Here is a 22,236-nt window from a genome sequence, read left to right on the forward strand (position 1 = left end):
TCATTGGGCCTTAAGTAAACACTCCCTCGCTATTTTGGATTTTGGGGTCAATTAGAAAACATTTCAATCAGCTTTTTTTTTCAAGAAACAAATACAGATTGTAGCTCCTCTACACTCTGGGCAAGCCACAAAACCAGAAGCAAGCACCTCGGTTCCCCCATGTGCCAAATAAACCCTCTGAAGCCGCCCTGTAGGACCCTGCCTTCCGATCAGCACACCTTTGGAAGACAAGTTTTCTTCACAAACCCCTTATTTTAGGTCAGACTGATCTGTTTTTTATCAATCCTCCTCCCCCAGTAAAACACATCTTTTCCAATCCTTACAGTGTTTAGACATGAACAGCAAGGCTTTGGAAAATCTCAGTAGTTAGCAAAATAGTGGAAACGACCTACATGGTTGAGGGACAAGGTGGCTGGCCATCACATCAGGGGTCAGCACCTCCGTCCAGGTCCTCTGCCTGCTGCCTACTTCTGTAAACAAGGGATCGCTGGGACACAGCCGTGCCCGTTCATTTATGTCTTGTCTGTGGCTGCTTTCTTGCTACAAAAGGCAGAGTTGCATGCTTACCACTGAGGCCATCTGGCCTGCAAAGCCTAAAATATTGACTATCTGGTTCTTTATAGAGAAAGTTCGTCAATTCCTGTGACGATACATTTAAAATAACATGGAAAAATACTCCTGTGAGGTTGTCAAGTAAAAAAAAAAAAACAAAACTTTTTTTTAGAAGGATGACATAGTAGTTTAGATGTGGTATCACCAGAATTAGGTAAAACAAGGGGAAATGGGCAGAGAAGAGATAAAAAGGGCCAAGCAGGTGGATTTGGTGGCAGCATCCGGGGTGACTTTCCTTATGCTCATCTCTGTGTTCCAGTTTCCTAACATGACCTCTCATTTCTTTCATCATAGAAAAAAGTCGGAAACGTGCCCGCAACCTTTAGTCCCAACTCGCCCCCAGCGGGTGTGACCACCCGGAGCTCAGTGTCCCGGCCAGGCCCGATCCCCACAGGGGTGCCGCGGGGTGAGGGCAGGAAGACGGCAGGTACCTTATGCTCATCCCGAAGGTGGCTGTCCAGTTCCTCCGTGTGCTTGGTCTCATAGTAGCAGAGCTGGCATTTGTAAGGTTTTAGTTCGTTGTGCTTTTCTATGTGTTGCTGGAGGCTCTCGTCACTGGAGCAGGTGAAGGTGCACTTATCACAGCGGAAAACTACTCCCTGCAAGTATTTGGACAGTTTGGAACGGCACACTTCGATGGGGACAACTCGCTCTTCTGTGGAAACAAATTGAATGGAAAGATGGAAGTTTTTACTGATGGTCCGCACGCGCTCTGTCTTTGGAATAAAGGAAGGAACTCAACCGGTTTTGCTACCTTTCGTGGGTGTCCATGAACTCATGTGCACACTGCCTCTCCCTCCGTTCCCCAAACAGCATCTTCTGGTCCAGGTAAGTGTTTGTAAGACCAAAGCCTCTTGGTGTACTCCATCCCCAGAGTGATCTTTATACCGAGGAGGGAGGCTGGGAGGTGCTTGCTAATTCCTGAATGCAGGTGGCTAACGGAGGGGATGAGACTGGCTGCCACGGTTTACCCAGCGCGATGACGACTGACAGCCCGCCTGAGCACCTCCTTAGTATGTGCTATTTGAGCTGGACCCAGAGATGCCCCTAAGCAGAGAGGGAACAGATGGTTCCTAAGCACCTGTGTGCTCCAATGGTGCACCTTTACTGGCAACTCTCTTAGGCTGGAGGTATTCCTGTTTTTGCAAATCAGTAAAGCAACGGACAGGACTCTTAGTAACTTTCCAAAGATCACAGACGTTGTAATTCGCCCAGCTGTGATCTCCATCCCCGCCTGTCGAAAAGCAAACCGTTTACGGCCCACTGTTTCCAGTTCCACTCCTGTTTCCCCTTCTGAGATGCTCTCAAGAAGACCGTTGTCCTTCTCCTGAAACCAAGGGAATCTCTAATAACAAATTTTAAAAACAAAGGACCTGTAGGTTTTCATTCACTAAAACTCCAGCTCTAACTCAGAGAAGCTCACAAATGAAATGGCTGCGGGAAACATTCAGGGTGTGGGGGGGGGGGGGCTGGGGGGGGGGGGGTGAGGGAGATAGGGAGGATTTGTGCCTTTTCAGACAATCTGTAATCTGATTGTCACAAGGGAAAAAATAAAAGAGAGAGAGGATTTGGGTGCTTTGCCCATTAACATACCAAATGCTGTAGGGCTGGAAATGCGTGTGCTTGTTTATTTTGCACTCTCTCACCCTTGTGTTTAACTGCTCAAATTAAATTTCACACCAGTCTGCCCAGAGTATCGGTGCACGCGCCAGATATCCATAACTGGGATAAAATTAAAATCTGTGCTATTTATGCAAGGATCAAATATAGCGTGTGTTTTCATGCTGTGTCTGGATTTCAGAAGACTCTGGAAGTTTACAAATGGACGCACACAACATATACTTATATTATTTAGAAATAGCAATGTATTATTAAGTCAAGAAAGCGTGATTTATTCTCAGAGTCACTGAGTAGCAACATTTCCAGACATCAGTGCTTTGTGCACTGAGGCAGCTCTCTCTGAGAGCCCTCCCGTTGTGTTGGCCGGGGTTGGCCCTTGGGGAATCCTCCCCACCCAAAGCCACGCTGTGGGCTCAGCAACCACATTCTCACTGCATGCAGGGCAGTCCCTGCCTTGGAAGTCCTTGAATACGGCGATTAACTGGCTAGCAAAAAGCTGGCCAGAGGAAGCGTGGAAGGTGGTGTCTGCTACATATTCCCCAGAGCTCTAATGCATATGTTAGTTTCCCTATACAAAGAGTCAGTCGCTTATTTAGCAATATAAATATTTTTAAACCAAAGTAGAGCAGACAGCTAAGAAACACATGATTATAATGTAATCCACACATTTTCTTAGAATAGCAAATGTTTAACAGTCTTCTAACCATTCAGTTCTATGGTTCGGTGTAATCGGAGGAAAAAAGGCTTTGGCATAAGCCAGCCGGAGTCCTGAGAAAGCCCAGGCCATGACGTTCCACTCGTGGGGCCTGGGGCTTCTCAACAGTAGCTCTCCTGACATTCTGAGGCTCGAAAAGGCTATACTCCGGGGGCTGTACTCTGCCCTGCGGGATGTTCACAAGGGTCCCTGGACTCCACTGACCTGCCCTGGCACCCTTCTTCCCCAGGGGTGACAACCAAAAATGCCTCCGGACAAAGGCACCCTGACTCCAGCTGATGACCACTACTCGACACCAAGTGTCAGCATTACCTCCAGCTGCTCTGGCTAAGACACGGGTGCAAGCCGGCGCCCAAGCACGAGATGGGTACAGGCTGAACCACTGGGATGGGCCCAATGCCTCAGGGGCTCACGGGCAGTGCTCCCACGGACTTTTCTGCCGCCTTGATGCTGCAACCCCCTTTGCTCTGTGTTGGCTCCCACTCTGGGTTGTGTCATTTCTGCTGCATGCACTCTGTCTCCAGCCCTGCCGACTGCCAGGGAGATGGACCACAGCTGGTCTAACAGCCCCTGTAATGATGCCTCCAGCACCTTGGAGACAGCCGTGCGGCCAAGCCTCCAGTCTTCGCTTCTCCCCATAAAGAATCGCTTCTTTCAGACTGGGGTTTTACAGGCCTCCCTTTCAACTGCTCTACCACCTTAGTTTTCTTTGCAGTTTCCCATTTCACTATGTAGATCTAAGTGAATCTTAACAAAGTCATGAGCCCTCAAAATAGCCTGGAGTTTAAATAATAATGATTCATGGAAGTGACCATGGCGATTTACCAGGAGCTCACTCTGTTTCAAGCACTGTTAAGCATTCTACCCTCATGGTTAAATTTTTATTCTCGAAAGACTCTGCAAAGTCAGTTTTATTACCTTTAGTTTATTGGTGTGGAAGCTGAGGACTGGCCTGCTGCACGCCTTCCTCAAAGTCACGCCTCAGGTTCAGAACAAAGTTGTGACCTGGGAGCACAGGTCTCCTGGCTGACCTGTGCCAGCACCCTCCTCTCCTTCACCCCCGGAAAAGAACTCTCTTGGATCATTAGATCCGCATGCCGTTCACTGATGAGCCTCTGATTCCTAACCGATTAAGAGTTCAAGAGCTACAGACATATCTAAGGCAACCATTTCTAGTTGAACTTCTTTCGAGTATCTTCTGAATCAGGTAAGAGGCAGCTTCCTGCTTGCTTCCTCACTCTGAAACATCAGACTTCTCATTTCCAAATGAAGACACCCCAACATTCCAAGTCTCTGGGTTACGTGGACTTGTACTAAGATGTTCATTTTAGGGGGAAAAAAAGTTAATTTTTCTACCTGAAAACACGACTAACACGACCAAGATAAAAAACAAGACAGACTTGGAAAGGTGGGCAAATCACTGACAGTGCCTTCTGAATGAGGTTATTCATTACTGAGGCAAGTCAAGGACATAAAGTTAGAGACTGGAATGTTTCCAGGTATGGATGGAGCCCTGTCTTGGCTACAGAAGCCCAGGGCTCAAGGCTTTTTTTTTTTCTATGAAGGCAGCAACAACTGTGGGTCTTTCTTGACTTCACACCTCTCAAAATTACCTTGGGTAAGAAACCAAGGCTTGAATCACACTCATTGTGACTCAGCTTCCAGAGCTGGCTGCAAAAATATTATGACTTCACCAGTTTGACTACAAGATAGATTGTGTCTCTCATCTCTTCCTACTCAAAGGCTGCTTGGTGCTGCAGCTGGACACGAAGCCCAGGAGGAATGCCCCACGGAAGCCTGTGGGAACCCAAGCGCAACAGAGCTTAGAAGGGTGTGTTGTCAAGCTCCCGTAGAGCTCAGTGGAAGAATCGGCTGAATTCCAACTACCAAGAGGGCGGAGGGTCACTTCTGCTCAAAACAGAGAAAAACCACATCACTGTGGAGTCCAGAGTCACCAAGTAAAAATTCTTCCTGAAAGGCAGACCACAGCACACTTGGGTTTCCTCCCCACAACGTGCCAAGTCTGAACGAAGCAGGGAGAGATCTGGAAGTCATTCACGCCAACAAACTCCGTATGCAAATGATCCTGCTCCGGGGGCTGAGACCCTCTTTGGGCCAAACCAAAGCCCCACCTATTACTCTAGGCCAAGTAAGTGACAAAAGCTGAGTACTAGAAAGCCATTAGGAAAAGAACAATAGTTCCTAAAAAAACAATGGAGTCCAAAACATGACCATAAATGGACACACACAAACGTAAGGACAACGGCTCCTGGTAAGAAGTTACTAATTCTGACGTTAGCCAGGCTACCACTGTCAAATCAGAGAAAGCCAGGAACCACACCTCTCATTCTAACTGGCAAAAGTATTTGGTGGGGATGGAAGGGAATGTGTAATTTCATGGAATAAAATGAAAGACTGGCAATATCACTGTAGCTTTTTTTTTTTCTTAAGAAAAACGATACGGATCAAGTAAATTAAGGGAGATTAGTTTTGTTCCCAAAAGGCGCCCACCTGCAGGGTACAGTTAAATTCAGTATTTGCCCATATATGGGGTTACGGGCTGGGGAGCAGAAGCTTTAAATTAATATGCCAACTGGAGACCGGCATCGGGGATTACACAGCTCCAGAAATAGAAATAAAAATATCTGGCAAAACTGTAATTCAATCTGTACCCAATTTTCCAGGTGCACCAAAGGTGTGCAAGATACATCCAGGCAAAGCTGTCTGTGCACAAGGCAGCGTGATTCCAGTGATGGTGATAAACTCAGTGGAAATGTACTCATGAAAATATTCCCTATTCATGGTCTCTCTTCCCATTAAAGTTTAAGTTCCTTCAGCGCACAGACTGCCCGACTCTTCATGGCTGTATCCCTAGGGATTAAAACAATGCTAGCATTATAGTGAATGTTCAATAAATATTTGTTGCATTGAATGAAAACCCATCAAAAGCCCTACCTCCAACCTTTTCCCTTAAACAAAATTCTTAGGGCTTAATTTTTTCCTTTTCAAGCTGTCCAATCATGGCCAATCTCACCAAATGTTGATCAGAACTAAGTTCCTGAAAGAAATGGGTCTACCGATCCTTGGCTTCAATCTTTCCTAAACTGGTATTCATCAGGTACCCTGGCTTCCCATCTGCCTACTGAATAAAGTTCAAACTCCTACATTGGTATCCAAGCTCTACCTAAGTTGGCCAGAACACACTTTACCAGTCCTGTCCCCTATATTCCCTTCAGTCTCACTCAGAACACTCAAACACCACTATGTTAACACACCTTGCTCCCACGTACCTGAGTGGTCTAAATTTTTCCTTCCCACTCATGTAGTGGGTCCAATAGTGTCCCCCAGAAGCTTATGTGCACCTAGAACCTTGATATGAGACCTTATTAGGACATAAGGTCCTTACAGATGAATGTAACTAGTCAGGATGAGGTCACAGTAGTTTGGGTGAGGCCTAAATTCAATGAGTAGCATTCTTAGAAGAAGAGGAGAGGACATACAGAAGACATGCAAAGGGAAGATGGCCATGCATGGACAGAGGCAGAGGTCAGAATGACGCAGCTATAAGGCAACGATGGTGGAAGCCACCAGAAGTGGGGGAGGGCCACAGGAAGATTCTTGTCTAGAGCCTTCAGAGGGAGCCTGGCCCTGCTGTCACCTTGGTATCAGACTTCTAGGCCCAAGAGCAGTGACAGTACACTGTTGTTTTAAGCTACCTAGGAAACTAACATGCCCTGACTTCAAACTTCTTTGCCTTCTTAAACATTATCATAGCTCAGTTTGAAAGCCACCCCTCCACACCACCTTTCTCTACTCCCAACACAAATACACCTGCCACCATGAATCTCCTAGATACCCATCACTCACTACATCACGGAGACTTACGCACATGCTTCATCTCCTTGAGGAGGGAGGGTCCTGGGTCTTATATACCTTATCTTGCCCAAGAAGCTAGCATAGTGCTGCACATAACAAGCAAGTAATGGGGGCACCTGGGTGGCTCAGTGGGTTAAGCCTCTGCCTTTGGCTCAGGTCATGATCCCAGGGTCCTGAGATCGAGCCCTGCATCCGGCTCTCTGCTCAGCGGGGAGCCTGCTTCCTCCTCCTCCTCCTCCTCTCTCTCTCTGCCTACTTGTGATCTCTGTCTGCCAAATAAATAAATAAAATCTTTAAAAACAAAACAAAACAAGCAAGTAATGAATGCTTGCTGAATGCATGGACACACAGTATGCTCTTTTGCCACAGCCCACATAAAACCATGATCATTTCTCACTCAAATTTCCCATGAATAAAATGAACTCCCCTCCCTTTCCTCCCTATTTAAATATATCATCCTATTGAGATAAAAAGCTAAGGCAAGTCTTCTTGCAAGCTGTATCTCAGTCCCAGACCAGCTCAGAAGTTGTTTTCCTTCCCTTTCATCCCAAGTATTTTAATGAACCCACGCCTCAGAAAGCCCTCTTACTGCAGGCCCTAGAGACCAAAGATGCTTACTCATCCCCAGAGCAAGGAGAGCCCAGGTGCAGGAAGAGCCACCTCTTGTTACTTTGATTTCAACCCCAACTTGAAATTGCAAGGCAGACACCTAGCCCTGTCTCCTGACTCGTCAGGACCAGCTTCCCACTAAGATGCCCTTTTGGATTGAGATGGACACCAAAGCCAGGCCGCGACACAGATGGCAGACACGGTTTTTCTGAGATTCTCAGCCATCTGTGGTCCCCTGGTCCTCAACTCTGACCTCCAGCCCCACAGGTGGTTCTGCTCTCAGGCCCAGCTGCCACAGCCACGAGAATGCTCAACAGGGTGACACAGCCACCCTCCCAGGGAAGAGACAGCGATGCCTGGTGGTTATACGCATGGGCTGTGGGGTCAGACAAGCCTGGGTTTGGATCCAGCTGAGTCACTTTTTAGTCATTTGGATCTTGGGTCACACTCAGTCTCTCTGAACCTTTTACCCTTGTGATCAGCGGATTAACAGTAATACCCACACCATATAGGGCTTTGTAAGAATTCTATAAAATGACATATTGGACCCACTTAGTACAGCACCTGTCTTCGTCAACACTCAGTGACAGTAATCTGTTGTTGTTAATGTTGTCATTATTACTGTTGATCCTCAAACGCCCCTTCGTTCTAGATCATGCACTTTCCGACCCTGATAAGGATGATATTTATAGATTTAGATGGCTCTTTTAACATAAATGACCTCTACAAATAAACAGCAGAGACCGCAAGGAACCACCGACGGGCAGTATGACGGAAAGGTCCCGGGCTCAGAGGCCCGGAGTTGACTCACTGCCCCGTGAGCCCTCGGGAGACCCTGCTTCAACCGGCCCCCTGTCACCGTCCCTGTGCGCCTTCCCAATGTGTCCGTGGTGGGGATCATACATGCTCCACTTCGGAGAAATTCCTCTCAGGTTTTGGTGTCTAGGATTCCTGACAATCTCCTGAACACAACTTCCAGAGTCCAGCCAACACCCCAAATCCAACAGATTCCGTTTTCTTCCCCGCCGCGGGAGGCTGGGCTCTCTTGAGCGGACCTGCAGACCGCGGCCGACAGGCGCACGACACCTCACAGCGCTCAATGGACCCCAAACTGTCACTGAGCACCCTCGTACTGCCAGGGGACTTGTGACTGGTCTCTCCTCAGTCTGCATTTACCCCAACTTCCCATTTGTTTTAATCCTGTCATTTTGCACAAGTATCTTTAAGAGACCTTAAATCCTTTCCGAGATGGCCACGAGTAACCACACTGAATCCAAGAAAAAGCAGTGTCTCTCAGTTTCACATTTCATGCACGTGACGCATGAATACAGGTAATAATACTAGCCCTTACGATGCTGCTGGACAGGAGTGACTTTGTGTCAAGAGTAGCACTCCAAGGGCTTTTCTCAGCTTTAGCATTTACTCTCTGTGTCCCCCCACCACACACACACACACACACACACACACAACCCTTTCTAGAAACCGCCGCTCATTAGCCACTGAAGCTTGGAGCCCACCAGGCAGCAACATGGGAAGCCAGGGGAATTGACCACAGAAATGAGGATTCATCATTTCTGTCTGCTCAGCAGGAACACTACTCATGGCCTCTCCGCACCACACGTGGGCTGGGGGACCAGAAGCCAGGTAACTGACGTGGCACCCTGGGTGGGACCACTCTGGCCAAGAATTCCTGCCTCCGTGTTCCGAGGCTGCTTCTCTCATCCTGCAAGTGGACATCCCAGCCAGCAGCGACCTCATGTCTCCTCAGAGTGGCCTAGGCAGGAAGGAAATCTGAGGGCGCTAAACGGAGCCTTCCACGGGGTGTGCAACAGAGATGGGCAAAATGTCACAAAATGCAATGGCCCAAGACAGTGGTGCTGGGGACATGCTGGACACTTTGAAAATGCTCCAAAAATATCCAGCATGTCAAGGTGTGTGACATCTCAGCAGGACAGCAGAAGACACACTCACAGTTTCTGAGGCCCACGTGGCAAGCATGGAAAAGCCTCTTAAGGTTAGAGGCCAAGGAACGAAGAGGGGGATGAGGAGGGAGGAAAGGCACGAACAAAAGATGTAAGATCCGTGGACGGAAACCGCCCAAGAGACTAGCAACCAGGATTCTGGTCATCTTTTTCCATCTACCTCTGGCTTGAATCCTCTTTGGACAAAGTAGTTTTTACATAAACATATTTTTCCTTCCAATGCAGGAAGCCTGTTGTTTAACAGTGTTGTAATTGGCCAAGAGTAAACTCAACTGAAAGGAAAACCAAAGAGGACTTGAAAGAACCATCCCTGTTTATCAACAGGAAGCCGCACGTCCAGAACACCCAGTATGTATCCACCACGGAACGCACCAGACCCTCGGCGCATCATTTTGTAGGCTTGACTGTCCTCTCTTCTTAACAGATCAGAGAGCAGGCCAGTACAGGAGGCTTTAAAACCAGAACTTAAATCCGAAGCCTCTGGGATTTCTAACATCAGACCACTTTTATTTTTAAGACTTTTTCCTCTCTCCATTCATCTCACGGGATACTCCACGCTCTGCTTTGGAAATCATCACTTCAGGCTCCCGCCAGCGAGTCGCCTGCAACCACACAGCTCCTCACATTTTGTAATGAATCCTCACCCGTCCGTTCTGTCTCCCATTCGCTCCTTCCTCAGCAAGGCGGTGAGGGCAGAGGAATCAGAATGTAAAAACCCCTCACGCTGGGAGGCCCAGAAGTGTTCACTGCCCAACCCATCACCTTTGCCTCCCTCCACGTGGAGCAGATCCTTGTGGCAGGAAGGGGTTTTTAATCATGGGCTGTCACTGTGGTCATCCAATGTGATTTCCTACCTGGAGAGAAGGGGAGGAACCAGGGACCAGGGCAAAGCGGCCACCTCGAGAGGGGCGTCCCTGAAATGCCGCCCGCAGCCCACGTCCCAAGAAAACCACATTTAGGAAGATTACCTCGGTGCAGCACGATGTGGTCAATCATGTTGCGTTTGTATTTGGTGTGATAGAGGCAGAGAGGACAGCGGAGATCTTTGGGGCCCTCCTCGGGAACCGCCGAATGCCCAGCTTCCACGTGCATAGTAAAAGCAGATCTGAGAGAGAGGTGGGGGAGGGAGACAGGTGAGGAGTGTGACAAGGGATCGTGTCACTCCCACATCCCCTGGGGGCTACCTCACTAGGCTTCTGCATGTGACTCCCCCGGCTTGAGGGCCCAAACCAGAGTCGTTCATCATGTTTCCAGACCACAAGCTCCTTGGTCACTCATCCACTACCTGGACCTTGTTGTGCAGGGCTAACTTCCTTTTTGAAAATTTCTGCCACTTGGCTGGGGTCAGGGCTTACTTTGGAAAGAAATGGACTTCCCCAAACACCTTATTCTAGAAGATGAGAAGCTGCCGATGAAAAGCAAAAAGCCAAAGTCCCTAAGAGAAAGAGGTTCTCACTGTGCGTGGAAGGAGGAGGACAGGAGTCACGTGGACTTCGCAGCTGCCTACGTGACTCCGCACAGGTCAGGGCCGAGACGGCAAGTTGGCTGGGACGTCATGGCGGCTGAAGATCCGCTAAACTAAACTCAAAACGGGTGTACCAGCCTGAAGGCGGAAGGCTACTGCTGCCTTCCCCTCTATCCTTTTCAAAACTTCACCATTTACAAAGCCTTCGGTGTCTCATAAAAATGGATGAAACCATGCGTCTAAGGGGCAAGGTCCCCTTCTTATTAACTCAAGTGCTTCTCTCTGGGGAAACATGTACACCTGTCAGTGGGCCCTTGTTATCTGGGTCTTTAGCCTTTTCTCAATTCTAAGGTCACATACATATTTATCTGAAAAACAACTGAATTAATAGTCAGAGCTGTAACACACTTCCCATCGAATCCCATCAACTAAGGTGTTGGTGGAAAAGAACCTTGTTCTTCCGATTGCTTTTTGTTGGCCATGAAGCCTGTCTTGAAGTACTAGAGTGGCCTATGGCTCAGGTACTAACTACAGTAGGAGGAGATAATAATAGCTTTACACCTGTAATACAGCCATCTAATATTATATTATTATAATAGCTGGCTATGATATTATAATGCTTATTAGTGTTTCCTTTGCGCCAGGCACTATTCTGAGCACTTTAGATGTATTGGTTCATTTATTCCTCCTACGAGTTGTATAAGTGAGGTAGTATTACTATCTTTATTTTGTAGATAAGGACCAGGAGACACAGAGAAGCTTAGGGACTTGTCCAAAGTCATACTGCCAGCCTGCAGCAAAGTTGGGGTTCAAACCCAGGCAGCCAGGCTCACATTCTGCACTCATAACCACTAAACTAAGCAGTATTGCACAGAATGAGATTAGATCAGAAGCGTCCAGAGCACGTGACAGGAAGCACTCTGTTCCTTGAGCTCACTGATTCTATTATACACAGGGGCAAAGGTGGCTTTGGATTATCTGTTTCTGGATCGGAAACAATGTCTCTACAGTTGTTCAGTTCTAGTCTTCACAGCGCTGGAGTCTTGATTCTCTGGGTGTCTCTCAACAATATGATCTTAAGAAATAGGAATTTTCTGTAAGGGTAGCAGGGAAATCATAATTGCTGGATGTTCTCTCTTGGCTTTGATTTTGCTTTCAGAAACACAGATTTTCCCCCTAAAGACAAATCTAAAAAAGGGAGGATAGTCCTCCACAGGAAAAAACACACATAGCTTCATGTACTGGGCCCAAGAAATCCCTTACCACACTCTGACACTTCTTGGCTGCCCATTTGCTCTAACATTTAAACTTGTTTGTTCTGATATAGCGACTGCTTCATTCCCAAAACCCCTTCCACAAGCCCCAAAGCAGTCCTCTGGAACTAGCCTCCTTTTGTGAAGACTGGACCCGATCCCTCCCCAGAAGAATGGAGGGAAGTGTGTGGTGAGGGGCGGAGCAGGCGCAGCCACCTTGTTTCTCAAGGCCGTTCTTCACGCCACTTACTTAAAGCCTGTGTAAAAGGAGCAGTCTTTGCACTTGAAGAGCTTCTTCCCACCATGCTTGTCCCTGTAATGGCGTCTGATGCTCTGGATGTAGCCAGAGGAGAATTCACAGAATTCGCAGTGCAGAACAGCCTCGGTTTTCTGCTCGGCACCCCCGGCGGCCCCGGAGAGAGGCACGGGGCTGACGCGGCTGTTGTTCCTCGCCAGCGCAGCGGACTGATAGTGGTTCAACTGCTGCTGAACATCTGGAGGTTCGGAATAGGAGGAGTCTGTGGACAGACGGGGAAGAGGACACCGGACACAGAGAACACAGTGGAGCTTTGACCCCTGAAAACCCCCGACATTAGTCTGCAGTGTTTTTTCTTTTCTTTCTTTTCTTTTTTTTTTTTTTTTTAAAGACGATGACTACGATCCACCTTTCATCTTCATTTACATCCTACCACACAGATCTGGGGAAAGGCAGGTAGGAAGGAAGTGTCTCTTCTTCTCGTCTGACTTTGAGGGCTCACGGCATTTAAAAATAAAACTCTGAGGTGACAGGTTTCAAAGTGAAGGAAGAAAGTCAACTGTGGTCTAAAGGAAACAGCAGCGTGGTAACGGGCTGCCGCAGAGCACCCACCCGTCCCCATAGGTGAGATAAATAAACGCACAGCAAGTACACAGGCACCGTGGTGAGAAAGGAAAGTCGATGATGTCATATGTCCTCCTCTGCAGCCCAGAATTATTCAAGCCAACCCCCCCCAACCAAAAGGTCTTTAACGGAAATGCTCGAGCACATGGCACTCGCAAATATAAAAATGTTTTATGCCTTCACAGTCAAGTGATTTAAAATTTAAAATATAAAGATCTAATAGTGTTCTCCTGGAATGGATGTTTAAAGCTTAGTCAGCATTAAGATGGAGATTTATTCATAAATCCCATTAAAATGAAATTCCAAATAAGTTTCCCTGAAAGGTATTTTCAAGTTTGCAATCCGGAGGAAAAATGTCGGAAATGACAGCCATAAATCTTAACCCTGAGAAGCTCCAGTGGAGAAATGTGGTGGAGAAATCTGATCTAGATGGGAGGTGGGAAAAATCTCGGTTTCTTAAAAACTCAAAGAGAGGAGGGAAAGGTCTTGAACCTCTTCCCAACGTGCTGCTTTGAATGTTGAGGCTACGCTTTCGACAACATTGTCCTGTATAACCTACAGCTGCCTATGAATGACATGAACGGAGTCCTAAATACCCCTCAGATGAATTTCAGTGTAACTTTCCTTGAAAAGAAAACAAAGGGCTCTTTTTAAAAAGCCTTTCAAAAAGCAAGGGGGGGAAGGGGTTAGAAACTGTACAAGCCTCCTCCTGATTTGACGGACACTTCATTTTCCAAAGCACGATTCCCCGAGGCAGGACACGGAGGAATTCTGTAAAACCCGTATTTGATGAAAACTAGTACCATCCATCCCGTTGGCCTCTTGGAGAAGAAAAACAAAAACCAGAGCAGCCTCCCTTATTGTGAGGCCGCCTCCTGTCTTCAAAATACTAAAATACCTTCCCTTCTTGTTCTCCTCCTCCCCCTCCTCAATTCGTATTCCTCAAGATGGAGAAAAAACCCCTTTGGAAATTGTAAACAAACCTGCCACACACACAAAAATAAAACAAAAGGAAACTTGAACAATACCTCTGAGCCTCCATGGGTTCATTACCAGGTGTAAACTGAAGACAAAGGAAGAAAGGAATGACACAACCGAATTCATTTTACTCAAGTCTTTTATCTTTGGTTTCTTTATTCCTCAACCCTAGCTGATGAACCCACTCAGGATCACAATAATGCAATTGTCAACTTCTCATTCTTCCTTTCAATAGCAGGTTTGTTTACCACCGCATGGATTGTTCAAGATGTTTTCTATTTAAGCTCTCAAGACTAGTTTCTGCTTAATGCAGGCACAAGGAAGCGCACGAGGAAGTGCAAGGTGTACTCCCCCTCTCTTGTTAACACAGGCCTGAGCCGTGGGCTGGGCACTGCTCTGCCAGCCTCCCCCATGAGACCCCCATCCTCCTGTTTGCTCTTTGCTCTGCAGGATTGAAATTCTGGGACCAACAAGACCAAAGCCAGGTCTTATTGCTTGTGAGCTCTCGGCCACCCACAAATCTACCCAGAAACCAAAATGAACGTCCCAAGGAACGGTCCGTTTTTCCAAAAGTAGCTGCCAACTCCCTCCAAGACTCGATACCCAACTCAGCGAGTCCTGAAGGCTAGCATGGAGGCTGGTGGTCACCTCAGACACAGGCCTCCGACAGTTTCGATTCCTTTATTATAGAAGCGTAAAGTCCATTGTTTCGACTCAAATCATAAGCCAGGTAAATTCATCTCCCTCTACCTTCCATCCACCCCAACTTCACACCTGCACTAATCTCTTAGGGAGACTCCCTCCAAGGGAAGGGAGTCTTCTTTGATTTAACACACTTGTCTTGTCTCTAGGGTCTATTGCATTTCATTCCATCCGTCTCAAAAAACGAATTCTAAATTTTAACTTCAGTATATATATGTTACACGAAACTTGAGGAAACAGAAATGCAAGAAGTGGTGAGGGAAAGCATTCCAAGAAAGGGAGGCTCAGCGCACTTCCTTTGTAAATGGCAATGCAAAAGGAACAGCCGTGTGTACCATGTTATGGATTCCTTTTTATTTTTTTCTGGTTAAAATCAGATGGACAGGTTTATTTACAAAGATAGGCAAATCCCACCACTTATGGTACATTTGTAATAATGCCCAGGTTACAACTTTTTGGGTCTTCCTAGAGCTTTACTTTCCTCTCCGGTGCCAAGACACACTATGTCTTTCATTCTCTCTCACTTGGGAGTTTGTGAATAATGTACAATTTTAGCACTTTGGGCACTAACGTGACAAAGACGTGAGCGTGTATGATTCCACCGATCTTAAAAAAGCCCATTTGCTAAACGACATAACATTCCAACTTGTTCACGAGACACAGCCTGAGGAACAGGAAAAGGGTCGTTTTTGTGCCCAGGTTAGAAAGGCAAGCAGATTGTTAGTAGTGAAGGGACACGTCACAGAGGTTTAAAAATCATCATGAAGACTATTTTCTTCATTCTGAGCTTACAGAAAGTGAAAAAACCCTGTTTCTGCCAGCCAGGTTTGTGGTCACTGAGATATACAGCACCGGAAGCAGAGGGAGGGAATGCAGGGGGAAACTGAACCCGAGGTGGTCACTCAGATCACATTTTTTTCAGTTAGATGGCCAGTAATCCTTACAGGGGAAACCAACAACAGAGACCAGGCTGGTCCCTACATTTCTAACCCAATCCTGACATATGCCTGCCATCTAAAAGCTTAATTCTCTCGTGACTTTGTTTACATGCAAAGCTTTAGAAATTACATTATCAGGTACAGCTATAGTTGTAAGATGAATCTAAGTCATGGGTAGCTATCCATTTTGTCACCAGTCTATAAAAATATATTTTGTAAAATCAAGATCAAACTCGAATTTTAGCACGGATGGTCATGGTGCTTATGGATGTAGGTTTGTAATTTATTGAAAAGCCAGCAATTAATTCTCACAACTACAGTGTGCAGTTAGGTTCTCATCCCAATTTTACCCATGAGGTAGCTGAGGCAGTTGGTTACACGGCTAGTAAGAGGCAGAGGTTGGATTTCACCAAAGATTCATCAGAATCTAAAATCTGAGTCTTGCCCATCAGGTGTCTATACCCAATGGTGACCTGGGGTCCCGTTATACAAGTCAGAAGAATGAGAAAGAACATCTGAGTGGTCCATCAACAATAAATACATAGCAGAGAGCAGGGAGAAAAGGTGACAGAAAGATTGAAAGTCATGAAAATCATTTTAGAATAGATAGAAATGAAAACGGAACAGATAGGGGATAACAGTGAATGGGATGTGAATGGGCCTTTCAGAGCATGTGGGGGGGAAAAAATAAAGCAAGGTACGTGGGAAAGAAAAAGAATATCCAAAATTTTAAGATGCTTTATAAAAACAAAAACACGGCATCACATAGGCGACAAGTCCACCAGCAGGCTGCGCAGGAGAACACAGCAGATACCCAGCATCAGAAACCTGCCGGCCCAAATGTTACACTTGCACAGATGCCTGATAACCTGCCCTAAAATAATGCTGCTCTGAAATTCCTCAGGTGGGATTTGGCTGGAAAAGAAAGGTACATGGCCCGGAGACGGGTGGCTGCTTTCCGGTGGCTCTTGGACAGGCTTTTGAACCAAGGAAAGGGCTGGGTTCCAGAGGAAACCTCCCAGCCCTCTCACTGAGTCATGTTCCTGAAGAAGTGGAAGACCATCTTGTTAAAGTCTATCTCCCAGAATGCCACCAAACCCAGGGGACTATCACTTCAAGGGGCTTTTTTCGTTCTTCTCTTTTCTTGAAAAATTAGCCAGCAGAGAAACAATCGTAAGAAATTTGATTTTATAAAGATGAATGACAAATACGTGAACTCTGGCAGTACAAAAAGCATGACAGAATGAAGCATTCTGGAATATTCTGAGGCTACAAACATTTAGTTAACACCCTCTTAGTGCCAGCCTATGCGCGGGCTCTAGAGTCAAAGTCCAAGAAGACACCTTCTCAGAGCTGGGCTCTAGCAGGGGGGCGAGCAGAGCTGTTGTGACAACACAGGCCTTCTCCACGTCTGGCAAACTTAACCCCACTGATGGCAAGGAGAATAAATGAAGAGTGAGTACCAGGAGAATTTAGCTGTTGCAAGATTAAGGGAGACCCAAAGAAGAGTAAGAATCAGTTGGGCAGTAAATTGTGGGTGCTGCAGAGGAGAACCCCCTTATGTACTGAGTGATCCAAAAGGGAAGCTGTACAGGAAGATCGGTTCTCAATTTTCTGCAGCTCCAGAGAGGATGTGAGTGAAGGTACAAAAGTGGCAGAAGGAGCTTAGTGCCAGCAACCACACTTAATTCTAGCAGAGCTAAACTTTCGTGCAGACTTGGGGAGGCAGGCTCTTTTGGTCAGCGTGAACCAAGTACCAGGAGAAAATTAAAAGACAAAGGATCTTAGGCAAGCACATGAGGGGTGCCCAAGGGGGGCAAATACTTCAATTATATCCATTTGTTCAGCAAATACTTACCGAGCATCTACGTCAACAGAAGACTCAGTTCTGGGCACAGGATTTCCTGCCCTCAAGCAGCTCACTGTCTCAGATGGACATGTAAAGAACTCATTATGATAAATGCAGAGAAATAAACATCTTGATAGAGGCATCCACAAAGAGCTAAGTGGAGAAGAAGCAAAATCAGTATGTGGTGACTGACAGAATGTTGGAAGAAGAGAGACGGAGGAGAATGACAAAAGAAACTTTGAGGGCCCATTAATAACTAGTACTAGTCAGTGTGTTCATTAATGAAGTAACACTAGATATGAAGATGCTGGAATGTTTGATTCACCACACTTCCACCTTAAGTCTTAAATAGAAATGAAATAACTCCATTTATACCACAATGAGAAAAAGTCACTTAATTCCGACACGGAAAAGGAATGAAGATCAGAGGATGAGTCTGAATGGAAAAATATGTATGCCAGAGAGTAGGGTAGATCGCATAAGGGAGAATTTAAAATCTTCTAAAATAGCATAGAAAGTTCAAAATAATGCCTGAATTTTAATTTTCTTGAGAAACACAGGCGAGGTGGAATCTTTGGGGTTTTCCACAAAAAGTATCGTATCATCTGCAGAGAGTGAGAGTTTGACTTCTTTGCCAATTCAGATGCCTTTTATTCCTTTTTGTTGTCTGATTGCTAAGGCTAGGACTTCTAGTACTATGTTGAATAGCAGTGGGAGTCAATCCCATTTACAAATGCACCCAAAACCATAAGATACCTAGGAATAAATTTAATGAAAGAGGCAAGGAAATCTGTATTCAGAAAACTATACAATACTTACAAAGAAACTGAGGAAGACACAAAGAAATAGAAAAACATTCCATGCTCATGGATTGGAAGAATAAATATTGTGAAAACGTCTATGATACCTAAAGCAATCTACACATTTAATGCAATCCCTAACAAAATACCATCGACTTTTTTCACAGAAATGGAACAAATAATCCTAAAATTTGTATGGAACCACAAAAGACCCTGAAGACCCAGGGGAGTATTGAAAAAGAAAAAGCAAAGCCGGTGGCATCACCATTCTGGGCTTCAAGTCCTATTGCAAAGCTATAATCATCAAGACAGTATGGTACTGGCACAAAACAGACACATAGATCAATGGAACAGAACAGAGAGCCCAGAAATGGACCTTCAACTTTATGGCCAACTAATCTTTGACTAAGCAGGAAAGAATGTCCAAAGGAAAAAAAGACAGTCTCTTCAACAAATGGTGTTGGGAGAATTGGACAGCCACAGTGGGTTAAAGCCTCTGCCTTCAGCTCAGGTCATGATCTCAGGGTCCTGGGATCGGGCCCCGCGTTGGGCGCTCTGCTCCGCAGGGAGCCTGCTTCCTCCTCTCTCTCTCTCTCTCTGCCTGCCCCTCTGCCTATCAAATAAATAAATAAAAAAAATCCTAAAGAAGAAAAAAAAAAAGAAATGGGCAGAAGACATGAACAGACATTTCGGCGAAGATATCCAAATGGCCAAAAGACACATGAAAAAGTGCTCAACATCACTCGGCATCAGGGCATCAAAACCACAATGAGACAGATACCACCTTGCACCAGTCAGAATGGCTAAAATTTACAAGTGTGGAAATGAGAGATGTTGGCCAGGATGCTGAAAAAGGGGAACCCTCCTACACTGTTGGTGGGAATGTAAGTTGGTGCAGCCACTCTGGAAAACAGTACGGAGGTTCCTCAAAAGGTTGAAAATAGAGCTACCCTATAACCACCAATCATACTACTAAGTATTTACCCCAAAGATACAAATGTATTGATCCGAAGTGGCACCTGCACTCCAGTGTTTACAGCAGCAATGTCCGTAATAGCCCAACTATGGAAAGAGCCTAGATGTCCATCAACAGATGAATGGGTAAAGAAGATGTGGTATATACACACAATGGAATACTATGCAGCATATACACAATGGAATACTATGCAGCCATCAAAAATGTAATCTTGCCTTTTGTAACAATATGAATGGAACTAGAGGGTATTACACTAAGCAAAAGAAGTCAATTAGAGAAAGACAATTATCATATGATCTTGCTGATATGTGGAATTTGAGAAATAAGGCAGAGGATCATAGGGGGAGAGAGGAAAAAATGAAATGGGACAAAACCAGAGAGACAAACCATAAGAGACTCTTAATCTCAGGAAACAAACTGAGGGTTGCCAGAGGGGAGGAGGGTGGGAGGGTGATGGGCACTGGGGAGGGTATGTGCTGTGGTGAGTGCTGTGAATTGTGTAAGACTGATGAATCACAGACCTGTACCCCTGAAACAAATAATACATTCTACGTTAATAAAAATAAATAAAAAATAAAATTAGTTACCCCTTAAAAAACTAAACAAACAGGCAATTTAGCAACTCAAGTCTGGTAGTAGAAGGAACCAGAAATAGAATATTACCTGTGAATAACTGAACTGCAACTACTGTAAATATCCAAAGTATGGGACCTCCAAAATGCTGGAAATACAGCTCACTATTTTCAGTCAAGAAATCATAGAAAACTGGAGAAGGGGACACTAACAACACCAAGAGAGCAGTTAAAGATCTACTTTAGTTAATAGCTGGGAAACTTCTGGGATGCCATGCAACTTCTATCATGCAACTGCTCATAAATGTGGGCAAAGGACAAAGAGACTCTATGTGTTTTCACATCTGTGCTACGGACCCAGGTATCTGTGGGGACGAGAAAATCCTGCTGCCATGAGAAACTGAGCAAGCTCTGAGATGACGGAGTCTTCCTCTAATGTTGAAAAAAAATTGTCAGACTCTTTACACCTGAGGTGCTGAAGGCCGATCTCCTCTTTGCCCAACTTCTCCTTTTGCCCTTTTGTTCCTTTGCCCACGTGTCTGAACGTTAGTGAATGGCTCACCACTTCGTTCTAGTTTCAGCTGTCAGATTCTTCCTCCCAGCTGTCCTTGGCAGCAGCACCTGAGCCAAGTACACTGTCCCAGAGACCTGTGTCCCACTCAGCTCCAACCACTTCCCTCTCTAAGCCTTCCCTTCCCATTGTTCATTCAGGCCCTCATATCCTGCATGGGCAGCTGGAACAGTCTCCAATCTGGTCTTCCTTCCTCAGATATCTGTTCCACTCCAGCCAGCAAGCACATCACAGACATGTTATCACTCACATGGTTATGACAGGATTATGCCACTGGGCCCAAGGGCGAGGTCTTGATTCCTGAGTGCGGAATGTAGAGCTCTTCAGTCTGGCCCCAGAGCAGGTGTTCAACCTCACTTCTAGCTCATTCTCAATTCCCAGTTGCACATTCTGCCTATTTCACCATTGGGAGTCCTTGACCAGGGCCACCAAGCACTCTTCCTCCTCTTTTTGCCTGACAAATACCTACCCATCCTTCAAAGTGCCGCTGAAATGTTGTCTACACTGTGATGACTTTTCCCAACAATCCAGATAGGACATTGCTCTCCTCGGTGCTCTGTCAGCACAGACACACTGGGTTTCTCGCCCTGATCTCATTACACCTCACATTACACTCACACAGTCCCTTAAGCAACCTCCACCATCACATTTGGCCAGACCAATGCCTCTGACCCTAAAACACCTTGACCCAAGAAGACCGAACGCAGCAGTGTCTGGACTAGCGCTGGGGGTTACCCTCCAGCAGGCCCATCCATCTCTGCTTCCAACAGTTGAGCTGATGTTAACAACAACCCACTGGATTAGCTCCCAGACTTCTCTGTACCTGTCCTATTTGCTACCGAGCTTGTCTGACGTCATTAATATGACCTAAAATGATGAAATATGGGCACAAGGTGTCATTTCTATGAAAGCTACATTGAATGCTTTGGAAAGACTTGATAAAGTCAAGTTGCTAAAAACAATTTTTTTTATGTCAAATTATGTTTTGGCAAGACCAACTATAAAAGATTAAGGACATAAAAATCTAGAAGGATTATGCTCTAAGACTGTTTCACGAATGTCTAAATTACCACTCCACTTAAAAGGAGCGGACTCTGGAAGTGACACATGATACAACGAGGATGCCTGTCTTTTATGCCATGGAGGAAATGGGGAACTTCAACTGAAGGACTCCAATACATACGCTTGGCCCTACATCTCAATAGTGGTGAATGAATCTATTTTGTAGATGAAAATAAGACGCTTAAGACATTTTAAAAAGGATTCCCTGCATTTAGTAACTTTCAAATATAACTGAGAAGGTGGGTATTGATCACATCAAAATAAGAGTTTCTACTACATCAGTCTATATATTTGTTCCCAGTTTTCGATTAATTTAGAGAATATTTATTGAGAGGCTTCTACGTGCCAGGCACCTCAAAGCACTTGGGATACATCAGTAAGAAAAAACAAGGATCCTTGTGGAGCTTACATTTTAGATCAGCAGGAATAGTACCTTACATACTTTTATAGCCACAGAAACTCACAGTCCTTTCATAAAGAAAGGTACTTATGAGAAAAGATATGTAGGAAAATGTTGCAGGATTGAATTTGTGTACAACTTTCTTAAATGTGGGCCTGTCTGCCTATCTGTCCATTTATCACCTATCATTTGAAGTTACGAATACACTGCCAGGATGATTCACAGACTCAAAAAGTTTACTTATTTAATAACTTTTCTTAGGTTCTATCTGAATCCCTTTGAAACTCAACTCCCTCTGTTCCTCAAGATACCTGTTGTTTATTTCACACTATTAACACAGAGCAGAACCTGGCCTCCAGAAGAATACCAACAAGTA

General features: G+C 45.6%; 1 protein-coding gene across 8 annotated transcripts in view; it reads right to left on the reverse strand.

Moving 5' to 3' along the window:
- The window catches only part of ZNF462 (zinc finger protein 462), a 138,493-nt gene that overhangs the window by 22,031 nt on the left and 94,226 nt on the right, over positions 1–22,236 (reverse strand). For all 8 annotated transcript variants that reach the window (XM_059411133.1, XM_059411137.1, XM_059411136.1 and 5 more), the window contains 3 exons: positions 12,383–12,650; positions 10,383–10,519; positions 1,044–1,267 (listed from right to left, as the gene is read on the reverse strand). In XM_059411133.1, the coding sequence (XP_059267116.1) occupies positions 1,044–1,267; positions 10,383–10,519; positions 12,383–12,650 (629 nt within the window). The remainder of the gene's footprint in view (positions 1–1,043; positions 1,268–10,382; positions 10,520–12,382; positions 12,651–22,236) is intronic.

Source organism: Mustela nigripes, chromosome 9, assembly GCF_022355385.1.
Source record: "Mustela nigripes isolate SB6536 chromosome 9, MUSNIG.SB6536, whole genome shotgun sequence".
Lineage (NCBI taxonomy): Eukaryota > Metazoa > Chordata > Mammalia > Carnivora > Mustelidae > Mustela > Mustela nigripes.